We start from the raw sequence: 16954 nt of genomic DNA on the forward strand, positions 1-16954 counted from the left end.
GGTTCCCTTTTTGCCACATCCTCGCCAACACTTATTTCTTGTCATTTTGATAATGGCCATACAGTATTTTATTTTAATCCTCAGCACAGTTCTCAAAGTAGATACTCATGTATCATGCCCACTTTAAAGATAAGTAAGTAGACTCAGAGAGGTGGTTCACCTGAGGAACTGGAGCCCGGAGTGACTGACTCCAGAGTTTGCATTTCCCCCTCGTCGTCTCTCTTTTTTCCTCTGTCTCTTCCTTGTTCCTGTTCTGCGCTGCTTATTTGAGTTAATCATATTCCTGATTATGATGAATAATAACTGAGGTTCATGACCCAAGATCATAATCAACTTTGCAAGTCTCCTTGTTTCCTCCCTTCATTCCAAAGCCCACTCTGCAGCCCCCAATAATTACCACTCTAATAGGCTAACGTGTGTCATTTCAATCCACCTTCTACATGCTAATTTTAAGTATAAATATAAATAAGACTCCGTGTGTTTTAACTTTCAGTTAGTGAGCTTAGCTCATTTACTTTTTTAAATTTCTGTACTGTTAGGACTTAGTCCTGCCATCTTAAATGGCATCTCCTGTCTAGTACATTTTCATTTTATTTGCTTTTTTGGGTCTTTCCTACCTTTGTATGGGTTGATCTTATTTTCCTGATATAAAACTTACACATTTATAAAATCCATGCTTAAGTTGAATGATACAATTGCAAAAAGCCTATAGTCATGTTTAATTTTTACTATCAATTTCTAAAGTTTATCAGTATCCACGTCTTCCTTCCACCACATCTAAGAGTCACGTACCTTACTATATTTTCACCTGTCACTGGTTCCTCCTTATGAATTTGAGGTCCACATTGTCATGGGTATACTTGGTGTCTCTTTGTATCTGTATGTGTGCAATCATTGCTTAGTTTGATAGCACTTGACTTTTCTACACTATTATCCATCCTTACTTCTTAGAACTTCCTGTTCTTTCCTGGATTTATTTCTTTATTTGCTCATGTGTTCAACTAAGAGAATCCTCATGTAGCAAACTTTCTGATGTGTTAGAATAGCTTTATTTCACACTCAAATTTAAATGAGAGTTTAGCAAGATATAAAATTCTAGATTCAAAATCTCTTAAATTTTAGTTCAGAAACACATCAAAAATATTACTTTCATGTCATCTTGTATCTGTTGCTGCCAAAAGTTCTAGTTAAGGCTGATGCCTGTTCACGTGTAAGCAATGTTTTGTTTTTCAGAAAACTTTTAGGGTGTTATCATCAAGATTCTCAAGTTTCACAAAATATATTTGAGTGGGATTTTTATTTTCTGTTCTGTGTTTTCTATTCTGTTTGGCATGTATGAGAACACCCTTGCCTGCCTGAGCCTCAGGGAACCTCCTGACACCTCACTGTAGGCGCTTGCCTTATCTGGGGTTGGGGGCACCACCCCTGTTAGTGTGGAGCCCAGCCTGGGGTGGAATACACACGGCCGCAGGGGCTGGTCTTCTCCCTGCAGCGCAACTCGCTGGCACTAGATGGCGCTGCTGCATCCCTTCTTCTGGTTTGCAATACGGTGTGGCTGTGGTGATGCCCAGGGACTGTGCGTGGTGAAAACCAGGCAGAGAGAAGCTGTCCTGAGCCGGGCATCTCTCTGTACTCGGACCCTCTCCCACTCCAGGCTGTGTTTCCTTTCCACACTGGGTCCCAACTTTTCCATCAGGTGCCTGAGTGGGTCCTCTGAACCCAGCAGTTTGGGAGCTCTTGTCTCCCTGTCTTCCCTTAGCTCCTTCCCACGCTGATTCCATCACTTCCTTTTGTCTCCCCTGCAGTCAGACTGGTTCTTCAGCGACAGCGAGGACAAGGGAGAGAGAGTGAGTGACGCAGAGGGGCCGTGGGGTGGGCTCAGGTTGGTGGTGGGCCCTCATCCCAGGTGGGTGGGGTGGGTAGCAAGTCTGAAGCGGGAGAAGGTTCCTGCCCTTGGGACATCCCAGGCTGATGGTGGAAGCATAGGCCCTCTCCTCAGGAGCCTCCAGTCTGATGGCAGATATAGTCCTCGCTTTCGTGAACCCCAAGTCTGAGGGGGATATAGAGGCCGTGCCCTAAGGAATCTGAGTCCAGGGCAAAGGCAGACCATGCCCTCCAATCTTATGGGGATAGAGGGCTTAGGAAGGTCCAGTCTGATGGAGGAGACACAGATCCTACCCTCAGCGGAGGGAGCAGCGCGGCCTTTAGGGTTCTGCCAAGGTGCTGGGGAAGGCAGGGACATGTAGGACTGTCCTGGAGTCCCTGGCTGATGAGGGGGACACTCCCTGAGCTGGGGAGCCCGTCTGATGGAGGGGACCTGCGCCCTGTCTTCAGGGTTCCCTGTTCCGAGGGGTCTGCAGTCACCCCTCTGAGGCTGTGCGGCCTGACCCTCCTCCTGTTTGCAGACCCCTGTGGATGACAAGGAGCCTCAGTCAGTGCCAAACATCGAGTACCTCCTGCCTAACATTGGCAGGACAGTGCCGCCTGGAGAGCCGGGCTCAGGTGAGAGCACGGGCCCAGGAAGGGGTGGAGAGACCGTGGGATCTGCATTCCTGGGGGCCCCAGATGCCTGGCCAGGAGCCCAGCTGCCCTGCTCCTGCCCCACGGGGCCCCTCCCTGCCCCCACCACTGGGCTGGGCTGTGGCGGGGGCTTCCGCCTCCTCGGCTGCCCTGGGCTGGGTAGGAGCTTTGTTTTCACCGGTTTCTTTCCTGAGCTTTTTGTTTCTCGAGGGCTGTGTCCTGGGCACGTGCCTCTTTTTAATTTTTCTTCCTTTTCTCCTTGCACCCCTCCCCCCTCCTCCCTCTTCTCCCTTGCTCTCCTCCCATCCCCTGGATCCCGCTCTTCTCTTCTCCTCCCTTCCCTCCTCCAGCGGACCTGTTGGAGATTTAAAGGGTACAGTGTGGCATTGCGACCTCGGTCACTAACAGTGGCGGGTGATTATAAGAAGGCTGGGCAGGCACGGGGCGCGGGGCAGGCAGAGCCATCCGGGGCATTGAGGACCTCTCCCTGACAGTCCAGGTTCCCACGCTTGTTAACAGTGTACCGGCCTCCCATCTGAAAGCCCCTTCTCAGGAGGAAGGAAGCACTTGCTAGAGCCAAATCGGGGCCCCTTGCCAGGAAGCCTGGGCACCACATGGCTGCCCCCCACATCCCCCCCTGATGTCCCCCCCCCCACTCTATGACTTTCTCTCTGTGCTGAGCTCGGCCACTTCTGATTATCTGGGTGGAGGAGGCTTGGCTGGTAGTGGGACCCAGCTTCTTCAGACATCAGTGATGCCGCCCCAGAAGCCTGTGTACATCAATAGCCCCTGCGTCAGCCGCCTCTGAAGGCTGGCTCTTCCTGTTCCCGAAACCAGAGCCCCTGGTCACTCAGCCCCTAAGTCCTGCTCCCAGGCCTCTGGCTGTCATAGTAGAGGAGTCCAGGGCCAAGAGGGTACCTTCTGGCTCTAGCCACTAACTCCTCCCACTCTGTGGGTGACCTCCCCGCTTGTGTCTCTGACAGAGGCATAGCACAGCACCCCTAGTTGCAAGAGGCAGGCTGGGGAGGGGGCCAGAGGATGTGGGGGTGGGCATGGCCGAGAGGAGCCCCCCGTCTCTTCTAATCACCTGCTGCCACTCTCCTGCCCGTGTGCGTCGCTGTGTGGTCAGCCCGTCTGCTCTTCTCACTGTGTGCGGGGGAGGGCTGGGGGGGAGGCACCTAACTTGCTTGCTGGAGAGTGTGGATTAACCGCACCTGCCCCCCTTCAGACCCTCAGAGATCCTTGGGTGGGCCTGCTCCCTCCCCAGTCCTGGGGACAGCGCTGCAAGACTTATTTCTGGGTCCTTCCCCACCCCAGTGTTAATAAGGAGTGGAACCCGCATTCCTTCGTAACTCTGATAATAAACAGGGGCTTTGAGCCTGAGGACAGCCTGATCTCTGGTCTGGAGGTAGACGCTTTTCAGGCTGTAATCACCAGCCCTGGCTACCTCCTGCCCCTCTCATTTCCTGCCTGCCCTGTACCCCATCGTTCACGTGGTCCCTCTGCCCTCTCGTGTCCCTGAAGTCGGGGGTTGAGGGTAGGTATAGAGCGCCCCTCTCTGTGCACTGTGTGGTCTCCATTTCTCCAGAGCATTTGTGATTTGCTGTGTGTTGTGGTGGTTTCTGTGAACTGCATCTGATGTTTGGCGTTTTCTCTCTAGTGCTTCAGAGTAACAGGGACAGGAGGGGAGGGGAGAGGCCAAAGAAAAGTCCGCCTTGCCCTTAACCCTGGGCAAATGCAGGTCCAGGGGCCTGATGTCACTTCCTGCCTCAAAAGGAAGTGGTGATTGACATCCTTCTCCGCTCCATCCTTATCCCCCAGGAAATGACATCAGAAGTCCACCACGCTCCCAGGACCTGGGGAGAGCTCAGGTTTCTGAACTCCCTGGTTTCTGAAGCCTTTGAGGAGAGGGAATTGTGTTCGCAAGAATCAGCCTTCTCTTGCCCAACCCAACTTTCATTTTTCTTTTGTTTCTTACCAACAGATTCCACCATCTGTAGTTCAGCCAAGTCTAAGGTGAGTGCCACGGCGATTCTGAAAGTTATGTCCCTGGACAAGCCAGCCCATTTGCTTTTTGGTCACAACAGTTGGGAGAGTTGTGATTAGAACCTTAAAGGTTGTTAGTCAGTGGGAAGGAAGGTGGGAAACACCTGAATGTCCAAGGTGAGCTGAGGTCACTCACCTTGGCAGTGCTTGGGGAGATAACTGATAAAGTAGAGGCTCTGGCTTGGGAGTTTGGTGGCCCGAGGCAGTGTTTCCTGCTGGTTAGGAGCACAGACAGTTGTGGGCCTGCGTCCTGGCTCCACCGCTTAGTAGCTTTGGGACATTAGGCTAGTTATTTAACTTCTTTAAGATCCTCAGCTTCCTCATACTATTTATGAGGATAATATCTACCCTCATAAATGGGGTTAACAACAACTATGAGTGATATAATGATTGTTTTTAAGGTCTTTGCAGAGCCCGAAGCAAATGAAGGGAAATAATAAAGATAAGAACAGAAATCAATGAAACTGAAAACAACGAAGCCTAAGCTGGTTCTCTGAACCAGGTCTCATAGGCAGCTGGTTGCCTGTTCCAGAGCCTGCCCAGTAGGGCAAGGATGCCTGCCCCAGATGAGCCCTGCCTGACTGTTAGTTTAGAGCTTGCAGGCCAGGGGTGTGTCTTAATCAGCTCTGGCTGCCATAACAAAATACTACCTACTGGGTGGCTTAAACAGAAATTTATTTTCTCATGGTTCTGGAGACTAGAAGTCCAAGATCAAGGTGTTAGCATGGTCAGTTTCTGGTGAGAACTGTCTTCCTGGCCTGTAGATGGCTGCCTTCTCACCATGTGAGAAAGAGAAAGTGAACAGGTATGTGTGTGAGACAAAGAGCAAGCTCTCTGGTTTCTCTGCTTATAAGGGCCCCACCCTCATGACCTCATATAAACCAAATTACCTCCCAAACGCCCCACGTACCATAACACTGGGGGCTTAGGGCTTCAACACATGAATTTGGTGGGGGGAACAGTTCTATCCATAGTAATCAGTGAAATCAGCTAAATGTCTGGTCAAACTGGGCTTATTTCTTTTTGGATCTCTAAGCACTGGCTGAGTCCCAGCAAAATCAGTGTGCCTGACCCCAAGCACATTATGTTATCTAGTCATTATATTCATTATATATACATATATGATATATTCGTTATTTATAATATATATTCATTAGTTCATTATATGTCAGATGAAAGCCCAGAAGGAAGGAAGGCTGCTCTAGTCTAGTGCAGAAGTCCACTGTAACCTCTCCAGAGAGCCTCTGCTTGCACACTTCTGGTGACAGGGAGCTCACTCCATCACAAGACTTCTTTGGCAGGGAGCAAATTAATTATAGTGACCTGAATTTAGTTCCTTGTCCCCTCCACCCCTTGCTCATGCCAGACCCCTGGTTTCCTGTAGCCTCTTCTGGACTGACCCCTCAACCTTTATGTGAACCTGCTGACCTCTGTATTCCCTAGAAGTGACCATTCTGACCTCATTGCTTCTGTAACTCGCCAGGATGAGAGTGTAGTTTGTTCAGATGAGCCCAGCGGTCTCTCAAGTCTCCCAGAGAGCACAGGCCAGGAAGGAAGGCCAGGGAAGAGGCCCCCATGCGCCTCACGCTGGTTGTAGCAGTGCTGCAGCTCACACAGCTTCAGGCAGTGCCTTCTAGACTCACACAATGTGGGCAGCCATGGCCCAGGAGCCGCAGGCCTGTGAATCCCGAATCCCTGGCAGACTTCGGTTTTCTCAGAGCTAACTGGTATGAGAGAGGGCTGCAGTCCTGGGAGGCAGCGCTGTGTCTCCATCCCCTACAGGCAGACCTCGTTTTCTTACACTTTCCTTTGTGCTTTACGGCTATTGTGCTTTTTAAAAAAAAAACAACAACAACAACAAATTGAACGTTTGTGGCAACACTCTGTTGAGCAAGTCTATTGACACCATTTTTCCAACAATATTTGCTCACTTTGTGTCGCTGTTCATACTTCTTGTGCTGTTTCAAACTTTTTCATGATAATTATATTCGTTATGGTGTTCTGTGATCAGTGATCTTTGATGTTACTTTTCCAAAAAGATTACGACTCCCTGAAGGCACAGGTATTGTTTAGTGTTTTTCAGCAATGGAGTATTTTTAAATTAAGGTACGTACACTTTTAGACACAGAGCTAGTGCACACTTAATAGACTGCTGTGTGAACATAACTTTCATATGCTTTGGGAAACCAAAAAATTCACGTGACTCGCTTTATTGCGGGATTTGCCTTATTGCTGTAGTCTGGAACTGAGCCTGCAGTGTCTCTGAGGTGTGCCTGTTACACTGTAGCTGCAGCAGGAGGTGGCCTGTGAGAGGGGTGGCAGGGCAGGTCATTCATTCCAGCCCAGCAGGGGACCAGTCCCAGCATCTGCTTCTACTGAGCCTCCTACGTTCATTCACCTGTTTGTTTAATCACTTAACATTTCTCGAGTGCTGTTCGGTGACAGGCACTGCACTGGGAGTTACGGATGCAAACACGAGCCATGTGACCTTGCTCTCAAAGGACTTGGGGTTTGGTACAGATGATGTGGAAACAAAGCTATTCTGATGTGAGAAAGAGCTGCTGTATGTGTATTTTCAAAGGTCTATGGAACAGGTAGAGAAGGGATTTCCCAGCTCAGCCAAAGGGAGAGCTGGGTGGGAGGCTGCTGTACAGAGGATGCTGTGTTTGCACTGCGCCCAGTAGGTGGACTTAAGAGTTCATCCCATAAATAGGGTGGGGAGGGGGGCGCGACTAAGGGCTGCCAGTGTTAAGGTGCAAGGCTTATCAAGGGAAGGGTCTGAATCGCCTGAGTGACAGCTGTGTTCAGTTGGGGTCAGGGCAGAGGGGTCTCAGGCAGGTTGTGAGGGCCCTGTGTCTGTGCTTTATCCTCATGGGGGTCTCGTCCTGCAGAGGCCGGAGGCAGTCAGATTCTTGCCTTAGAAGGACTGACTGCTCTTGAGGAGGAGGGGCTAGGATGAGGCAAGGGTGGAGGCAAGGAGTCCTATTTGGAGAGGGCAGAAAGGTCTAGAAAAGGCATAGTGAGGGTCTGAACATAGGATAATGGGGATGAACCACTTTGGGAGTCATTTCTGGAGAATCTAGAGGGAGGAGGGGAGAGGGAGGAATCAGAGTCACCTGAGGTGAGGACGTGAATCTTGGCAGTCTAAGGCAGGGGTAGGGAAGGTAATGTGGCTCCAGGTAGGTGAGTTTCAGGTGCTGGCAGACCCCTTGGTAGAGGCAGATTTGCAGTTGGAAGAGGAGTTCTGGATGGGGTCGAGAAATAAAGAATTTGGTGTTGGAGAGGGAGACCTCGCGGGCAGGATATTCCCAGGGAGAGAGAAGAAAAAAGGGGCTGAGAACAGAGCCCGGAGAACATGGCTTCTTAAGGGGTAAGAAGTGGAAAACGAGCCTCCCAGGAGACAGAGGAGAGGCCAGAAAGGCAGGATTAAAAACCAGGTGGAGGAGGCAGTGATGGGCAGCTTGGGCTCTGCTAGAGGATCATGGAAGGCCAGGACCAAAAAACACCCACGGGCTCAGCAGTGAGAACAGTGGCAGAAAGCTGCCCACGTCGCAGCTGTAGATCACAATTTGGGAGTGGCTTCAATCCAAACCATCAGGTTGTGCAAGATTCTTAAGCCACTTTTGGCAGCAGAACTGGTGGTTGGATTGATCTGGAGTCGGGGACTGTGGAGGTGGAGAGCTGGTGGAAAAAAAAAGTGAAAATGTTAGTCACTCAGTCCTGTCCGACTCTTTGCGACCCCATGGACTGTAGCCCTCTGTTCGTGGAATTCTCCAGGCAAGAATACTAGAGTGGGTGCCATTCCCTTTTCCAGGGGATCTTTCTGACCCAGGGATCCAACCTGGGTCTCCTGTGTCACAGGCAGATTCTTTACCATCTGAGCCACCAGTGGGGTGCTGGTGGGACCACAGAAATGCTTAGGGTGTTATGGGAAGGGACATGAATTTGGGTGGGTTGCCACAGAGAGGCTGTTCCTACTGAGTCAGTGGAAAGGCAGGTTTCCTGGTGAGACTGAGTGGAGAGGAAGGGAAGGAAGAGTTATGGTCAGAGAAAGGTGCAGGCTCTGGTATCATAACCCATGATAGTATAGGCGAAATGGGTTTAAACTGTCAAGTGTCATTTCGCTGTTTAGAGTCTGTTTAGTGGGCTGCCATTTCCTTCTCCAATGCATGAAAGTGAAAAGTGAAAGTGAAGTCGCTCAGTCTCAACTGACTCAGCGATCCCATGGACTGCAGCCTACCAGGTTCCTCCGTCCATGGGAGTTTCCAGGCAAGAGTACTGGAGTGGGTCGCCACTGCCTTCTCCAATTAGTAGAGCTTGAGTCTAAAAGGATTTATGTGACACTGCATGTGGAGAATGGAATGAAAATTGGGGCGAGGTGAGAAACCAGCCCCCAGGTCGCAGGAAAAAGCTGACAGTCTGGATTAAGACCAGAGGAGGCGCCAAGGAGGCTTCAGAATTGAGGGGGCGGGGGTGGTAGGCTCTAGAAAGGATCTGGTTGGGACAGCCGTCCGGGGGGGAACAGCGGACGGTGCCCGTGGGGGTGCTGGGCTTGGCTTGGCCCTGTCAAGATCAAGTGCTGTGGTGTGGGGGGTGTAGGGGCTGGAGCTTGGAGGGCGCCCCCGGCCCACTGACCTGTCTCCCGCACAGGGCTCATGGGCCCCCAAGAAGGAGCCGTACACCCGGGAGATGCTGGCGATCTCCTTCATCTCGGCGGTCAACCGCAAGCGGAAGAAGCGGCGGGAGGCGCGGGGACTGGGCAGCAGCACAGACGACGACTCGGAGCAGGAAGCGCACAAGCCTGAGGCGGGGGCGCCGGCGCCGCGGGCCCAGGACCGGCCGGAGGGGCAGCGGCCGGGAGCCGCCGCCCCCGAGGCCCCCGGACGCCTCAGCCCCCCGGCGGCGCCGGAGGAGCGGCCGGCTGCGGACACGCGCTCGATCGTCTCGGGCTACTCCACCCTGTCCACCATGGACCGCAGCGTGTGCTCGGGCGCCGGGGGCCGGCGGGCGGGCGCGGGGGACGAGGCGGACGACGAGCGCAGCGAGCTGAGCCACGTGGAGACGGACACGGAGGGCGGCGCGGGGCCCGGGGGGCGCCCGGCGCGCCGGCCCTCGTTCAGCTCGCACCACCTGATGCCCGGCGACACCCTGGCGCGGCGCCGCCTGGCCCGGAGCCGCGCGGACGGCGAGGGCGCGGGCGCGGCCGCCGGGCTGCCGGGCTCGGCCTCGTCTAGCAGCCAGGAGTCGCTGCGCCCCCCGGCGGCCGTGGCGGCGGCGGCGGCGGCGCTGGGCTCGCGGCCCTCGCGCCTCGAGGCGCTGCGGCTGCGCCTCCGCGGCACCGCCGACGACATGCTGGCCGTGCGGCTGCGGCGGCCGCTGTCCCCCGAGACGCGGCGGCGCCGGAGCAGCTGGCGCCGCCACACAGTGGTTGTGCAGAGCCCGCTCACCGACCTCAACTTCAACGAGTGGAAGGAGTTGGGAGGCGGGGGTCCCCCGGAGTCCGCGGGCCCGCGGGCGCACAGCGACAACAAGGACTCGGGCCTCAGCAGCCTGGAGTCCACCAAGGCGCGGGCCCCGTCGACCGCCGCCTCTCTGCCCCCCGCGCCCGGGGACCAGGGAGCCCCGCAGAGCCAGCCGCCGCGCCGCTCGGCCGCCTCCCGCCTCCATCAGTGTCTGTGACACCGCCCGCGCCGGTCACCCCGCCCCTGCCCCGGTTTCCCAGGAGTCGTCTTTGCCTGCACCCCTTCTCTGGTCGCCCATGGGAGCATCCGGGTGCAAGTGGGGGGCGCTGAGGCCCCGCCTCTGGTTTGTGCGCTGGAATTGGTCGGGAGAAGCCGGGGCTGGACACGGAGTGGGAGTGGAAGGCAGGGGCTCCGAGGCTGAGGAGACGGAGAAGGGTTAGGCTACTGGGGCTCTGTGCAGGGCTGCGAGGGTCTCTGTCCCCTGGATAAGTGTGCCCTTCTGGGCCCTTGTGTCTGCACTTAGGGACCCTTATCGGCCCATGGGGTGTGGATAGGGAGCCCCTAAGGCTCAGACCAAGAAGACACTGGGTGATGCTGGCTCCTCACGCCTTTCCTCTGCCCTCGCCGCGCATTAGCCCCTAGCTGCCAGCTCAGGTGGGGGTGTGTGTGTGTGTATGTTGGGGGGGAGGAGGTAGGGCGATAGTGTCCGTGGGGGGCGGGGATGTGTGTGTGCGAGTGTGTGTTCTCACTGTCCAAGTGTCTCCGTAGCCACTCCTGCCACTCCTGCCCCTTTCCTCCCCCGCCCCCATCAGGGCTCCCTGTCTTCCGAGCACACAGGGGTCCTGCTCCCCTGCTGCTTGTCAGAGCCAGAGAAGAGGGGTGGGGCCCCTCCACAGAGGCAGGACTGACACTTACCAGGGTTACTCACCAACCTTTTTCCAATCTTTACATTACGACCATGGGGAGCTGCCTGTGCCCCAGACCGTCTGGGGAGGGTCCAGAGTCCCCCCTACTAGACTTCTTGCCCCTCTTTTTGTTCTTCCAGCTGTGCCTGCTCCTTCCACAGCTAAGGCACACGGGCCCCACCTTCTTCCCTTTAAGAGGGAGGGTAGAAAACATCCTTGGTGTCTAAGTGTCTGTCTCTCACACTCTCATTCACTCACTCACTCTCACACACACACACAGATGGATGGGATCTGCGCTGGGCTGCTCCTTCAGGAAGGGCAGGACCCAGCGCCCTCTTCCCCCCACAGTTGTAAATAGATCTCAGATCACAGGCCTCTCCACCCACGTCCTCACTCATCCCAGGGAAGCCCAGGGGGTTGTGAACCCACTGCCACGTCGATCGGTCCTCTTGTTTTATGCAAAGATTTGCTGTAAAGTAGATTTCTTGATCCTCCCTCCCTCATCCTTTATTGTAAATATTGTCTCTAAATGTGTAACATATTATAAAGAATTTATAAGGATTTTTAAAGATGTTTTGCTCATTTAAAAGTGTTGTAACAGTGTTGAATAGGCCTCTGCCCGACGTCCGCATGTCTCCTCTCACTGTGTCCTTGACACACCTCTCTAGGCGACAACTAAGATTTCCTGCTTCTGAAAAGTCCTGTCTGAACAGTATAGTCTATACCTTGGAAATAAATGGCCTTCCTTGAGGCACGAGTCAGCTGTCTCACTTGTTTGGGAGGGAGGAGAGGGGCAGAGTGGGGCTGGGAGGGGTTGGAAGTGAGATACCTGGCCCACGGAGCAGGGGCAGTGGGGCTGGGCCAGGTGGTGACTTAGAAGACAAACCTCTGCTTCCTGGTAGCTTGGAGGTGTCCTGGGAGACTGGCTTGAGCAATGACTAGGGCACAGAAGATAAGATGGAAGGGTGCTGACCCTCATCACTGCAGAAGATTTTCACGCACCCGCTCTGTTTTCCTGCAGAGACCAGGAAGGGCACAGCCACCTTCCTTCTCAGGGCTGTCTGGACCTTCAGAATGGTCCAGAGGTGCTGGCCAGCAGAGAGGAGGCTTTGGGAAAGCCCAGGGCCCTCCCTTCTGGCCAGCTGTCATCACAGGCACTCCGGATCCAGACAATAAAGAGGACAGTGTGGATTTTGCCCTTTGTCTTATTCACATACATAAGCTTACAACCTGGGATGGGCTTTCTTCCACGTCATGTCTCTATAGTCGCTCCTGCCAGCTTCAGGCTGTCTCTGATGACGCTAGTAGCCATCTGTAGGAAAAACAGATGACAGTCATCAAAGAGAACCTAGGGAGGAGCCTTGGAGCTGGGAAGAGCTTAGTGGCTCACTGAAATCTGCTTCCTTCCTCTACCTCTGTCCCAGAGGTTGTTTTTGATCGGCACATGGGCTAAGAGCTTGTGTTACTGTGGGCTCACACCAGCCCCCAAGGGCTTTATATGTCCTTAATTAATCCTCCAAAACTCTTTGGAGCTATGGTCACAATATTGCTGTCTCCATTTTTATATGTGAGGAAATTTTAAGCACAGAGAGATGACATACTTGTCCAGGGTCACACAGCTAATAAGCGGTAAAGGCAGGATAAATCTAAGCCCAGAAAGACATAAGGACAGGGTTGCTGCCCACTGGGCTTCCTTCATGCTATAGTAGGCTTTGCATGAGAATAGATCAAAAACCAGGTTTCTCTGGTGGCTCAGTCTGCCAATGCAGGAGACAGCTTTGGGCACTGGGCCAGGAGGATCCCCTGGAAAAGGAAATGGCAACCCACTCCAGGATTCTTGCCTGGAAAATCCCACGAGCAGAGGAGCCTGGCAGGCTTATAGTCCATGGGGTCACAAAAGAGTCGGACACGACGTAGCAACTAAACAACGACAGATCAAAACCCTGTGCTTTCCTCCAAAACCAAACAGAAATGAAGACATCCCCAGTAATGAAAAGCAGGCAATTTGTCATCAGCAGCCCTGCCCTATAGAAAATAATGGAGTCCGGTGAGCTGAAATGAAATACACTAGATGGTAACTTGAATCCATAGGAAAACATAAAGGACACCGTTAAGAGGAACATGTAGGCATTATAAAAGACAGTATAAACATTTTTATATATTTATTTATTGGCCACATCACATGGTTTGTGGCATTTTAGTTCCCCAGCTAGGGATCGAATTTATGCCCTCTACAGCTTCCACTGGAGGACTCCGCAGAGAGTCCTAACCACCGGACTGCCAGGGAATTCCCATAAACATCTTTATTTGTAATTCTGCTATTTTTTTGTCCTTAACTCCCTGTTTTTTAAAAGTAGTTGCATAAGATAATAATTACAAAACTGTTGACAGGCTTATAATGTATAAAGATCAAATTTTTATGACAATAAGAGCATTAAGGAGTCAGGAGGGAATGGAGTTATAATGAAGCAAAGCTTTTGTATGTTATGAAAATTAAGTTAGTATTAATCTAAACTTATTGTAAGCCCCAGGGCAATCACTAAGAAAATAACTCTCTCAAAATATTATAAATGAAAAAACAGCAAATTTAAAGGTACACTAGAAAATATCTGTTTCACACAAAAAAGGGAAGGAGTCAAGGACTAGAAAAATAACAAAAACATAAGACATTGAAAAACAGCAAAATGGCAGGCATAAATCCTACCTTATCAGTAATTATATTGAATGTAAATGGAGTAAACACCCTAATCAAAAGACAGAGACTGGCAGAATTGATTAAAAAACATGTTCCAACTACATGCTGTTCACAAAACCTCTACTTTAGATTCAAAGACACAAAATAGTTGAAAGTGAAAGAATGGAAAAAGATACAAAATGATGAAAAGAGTTATGAAAGAGAGCCAGAATGGTTATACAGGTATGAGATAAAATAGGCTTTAAAGATTAAAAAAAAATCATTACTAGAGACAGGAAGGATGTTTTATAAGAGTAAAAGGGTCAGTCTACCAAGATAAAATGATTATAAATATATATGCTTCAAAAAAAGATCTTCAGAAAACGAAGATCATGGCATCTGGTCCCATCACTTCGTGGCAAGTAGATGTGATAACAATGGGAACAGTGACAGACTTTATTTTCTTGGGTTCCCAAATCACTGCAGATGGTGACTGCAGCCATGAAATTATAAGATGCATGCTCCTTGGAAGAAAAGCTATGACAAACATAGGCAGCGTATTAAAAAGCAGAGACATTACTTTGCCAACAAAGGTCTGTATAGTCAATCTATGGTTTTTCCAGTAGCATGTATGGATGTGAGAGTTGGACTGTGAAGAAAGCTGAGTGCCGAAGAATTGATGCTTTTGAACTGTGGTGTTGGAGAAGACTCTTGAGAGTCGCTTGGACTGCAAGGAGATCCAACCAGTCAGTCCTAAAGGAAATCAATCCTGAATATTCATTTGAAGGACTGATACTGAAGCTGAAGCTCCAATACTTTGGCCACCTGAGGCAAAGAGCTGACTCATTAGAAAAGACCCTGATGCTGGAAAAGATTGAAGGTGGGAGGAGAAGGGGACAACAGAGGGTGAGATGGTTGGATGGCATCACCGACTCAATGGACATGAGTTTGAGCAAGCTCTGGGAGATGGTGAAGGACAGGGAAGCCTGGGATGCTGCAGGCCCTGGGGTCACAAAGAGTCAGACATGACTGAGTGACTGAACAACAACAATATATTTTTCTAACAACAAAGCCTGAAGCAGAAACTAACAGAATTGAAAGGAAAGTAGACAATTCGAAGCAATAGTTGGAGAAAATTCCAGTGGTTAGAGCTCCATGCTTTCTCTGCCAAGGGCACAGGTTCAATCCTTGGCCCCTCAAGTTGTGTGGCGTGGCCAACAAGCAAACAAAAATCAAAACAATAGTTGGACATTGTCACTTTCAATAATGACTAGAACAACTGGACAGAAGATCAGTAAGGAAGTAGAAAGTGTGAACAATACTATGAGCCAACTAGATCTAACAATCTCCAAAGAAGCTTCCACCCAACAACAACAGAATACACATTTTCCTCAAGTGTACATGGAACATTCTTCAGGATAGACCAAAAGCTAGGCCATAAAGCATGCCCAGAACACTTACATTACAATTAAAATTTTAATAAATTTAAAAGGATTGAAATCACACAAAGTTTGTTCTCCAAACACAAGGGAATTAAGTTAGAAGTTAGCAACAGAAGGTTTTGGGAAGTTCACAAACGTGGCAATATAAAAGTACACTCTTAAATATCTAGTGAGTCAAAGAAGAAGTCACAGGGAAAATTAGAAATACTCTAAGATAAACGAAAGCAAAAGCACAGCATGTCAAAGCTTATGGGATGCAGCTACATTAGCTCTGAAAGGGAACTTTATAGCTGTAAATGTCATACTGGCAAAGAGAGATTTCAAATCAACACCATAACCTTGCATCTTAAGAAACTAGAAAAAGAAAAGCAAACTAAACCCAAAACAAGCCAAAGGATGGAAATAATAAAGAATGGAAATAAATGAAGCAGGAAATACAAAAAAATAGAGAAAACTGATAAATCTAAAAGTTGGTTCTTGGAGAAGGTCAACAAAACTGACAAATATTTAGTGTTTTTTTTGGTCAGTCTAACTAGGTATTCATCAGTTTTGTCAATCTTTTTCAATAACTAACTTTTAGTTTTATAATTTTTAATTAATTTTCTCTTTTTTTTTCTATTTTCGTCACTTAAAAAAATGCAAATCACAACCACAATGAGATACCATTTCATACTCACCAGGATAGATTAAATCAAGAAAATAGAAAATAACAAGTGTTGCTGAAGATATGGAGAAATAGGGACCCTGGAACATTGCTGGAGGCAGTGCAAAATAGTACAGCTACTATGAAAAATAGTTTGATGGTTCCTCAAAAAATTAAACATAAAACTACCATATGATCCAGCAATTTCACATCCAGCTTTATACCCAATAGAAATGAAAACATATGTCCCAGCAGAAACTGGTGCCTGAGTATTTATAGCAGCATTGTTCATCATAACCAAAAGGTGGAAATAGCCCAAATACCATAAATAGATAAACAAATCATTGTATATACATAAAATGAAATATTATTCAGCCATAGAAAGAAAGAAATCTTGCCATTTGCGACAACATGGATAGACCTTGAGGACATTAGGCTGCAGGAGACAAGTCAGATAGAAAGGACAAATACCATATGCTTTCATTACATATGGAATAAAAAAAAAATCTTACAGAGAACCAACGGTGGTTGACAGAAGTGGGGGTGGGAATGGGGTGAAATGGGAGAAGGGAGTCGAAAGGCACAAGCTTTCAGTTATACTGAAAGTCAGTTATACTGAAAGTCAGTCCTGGGGATGTAATGTACAGTGTGGCAACTATAGTTAATTATACTGTTGTACTGCACAGTTGAAAGCAAAAGAGTAAATCTTTACTAAGAGAGAAAAATCTTAAGAATTCTCATCACAAGAACAAAATTTTCTCTAACTATGGATGGTGAGAGATGTTAACTAGACTTACTGTGGTGATCATTTTAGAATATACCCAAATATTCCATCATTATGTTGTATACCTGAAAATGATATAATGTTGTGTGTCAATTGTACCTCAATAAAGAAGTCTTTATCACTCACCCCACTTATTTCTATAAGTAATGAACAATCTAAAAATGAAATTAAGGAAACCATTCTATTTATAATAGCATCAAAAATAATAAAACACATAGGAATAGATTTAATAAAAGTGCAAAACTTGTACCAAGAAAATGAAAATACCGTTGGAAGAAATTTTAAAAGATCTTAATAAATGGATATTCCATGTTTTAGAAGATCTTATGTTGTTAAGTTGGCAGACTTAACACAATCCCTATTAAAATCCCCATTTTTGGGGTCTTTTTCGGCAGAAATTGACAAACTGATCCTAAAATTCCTATGGAAATGTGAGGGACGTAGAACAATCAAAACAATCGTGAAAAAGAAAGTTCCC

The 16954-nt window shown here is 49.3% G+C and overlaps 2 protein-coding genes across 9 annotated transcripts in view; one reads left to right on the top strand and one right to left on the bottom strand.

Annotated features, from left to right (window-relative positions):
* The window catches only part of ARHGAP23 (Rho GTPase activating protein 23), a 79186-nt gene extending 67503 nt beyond the window's left edge, over positions 1 to 11683 (top strand). For all 8 annotated transcript variants that reach the window (XM_042255898.1, XM_027974625.2, XM_042255899.1 and 5 more), the window contains 4 exons: positions 1806 to 1847; positions 2406 to 2502; positions 4505 to 4536; positions 9217 to 11683. In XM_042255898.1, the coding sequence (XP_042111832.1) occupies positions 1806 to 1847; positions 2406 to 2502; positions 4505 to 4536; positions 9217 to 10245 (1200 nt within the window). In that variant the 3' untranslated portion in view covers positions 10246 to 11683. The remainder of the gene's footprint in view (positions 1 to 1805; positions 1848 to 2405; positions 2503 to 4504; positions 4537 to 9216) is intronic.
* Position 11684: 1 nt separating this feature from the next.
* Positions 11685 to 16954, bottom strand: part of SRCIN1 (SRC kinase signaling inhibitor 1) — an 81614-nt gene continuing 76344 nt past the window's right edge. Inside the window, exon 21 of the mRNA XM_060394866.1 lies at positions 11685 to 12245. Within this exon, the coding sequence (XP_060250849.1) occupies positions 12186 to 12245 (60 nt within the window). The 3' untranslated portion in view covers positions 11685 to 12185. The remainder of the gene's footprint in view (positions 12246 to 16954) is intronic.

Source organism: Ovis aries, chromosome 11 (genome assembly GCF_016772045.2).
Source record: "Ovis aries strain OAR_USU_Benz2616 breed Rambouillet chromosome 11, ARS-UI_Ramb_v3.0, whole genome shotgun sequence".
NCBI lineage: Eukaryota > Metazoa > Chordata > Mammalia > Artiodactyla > Bovidae > Ovis > Ovis aries.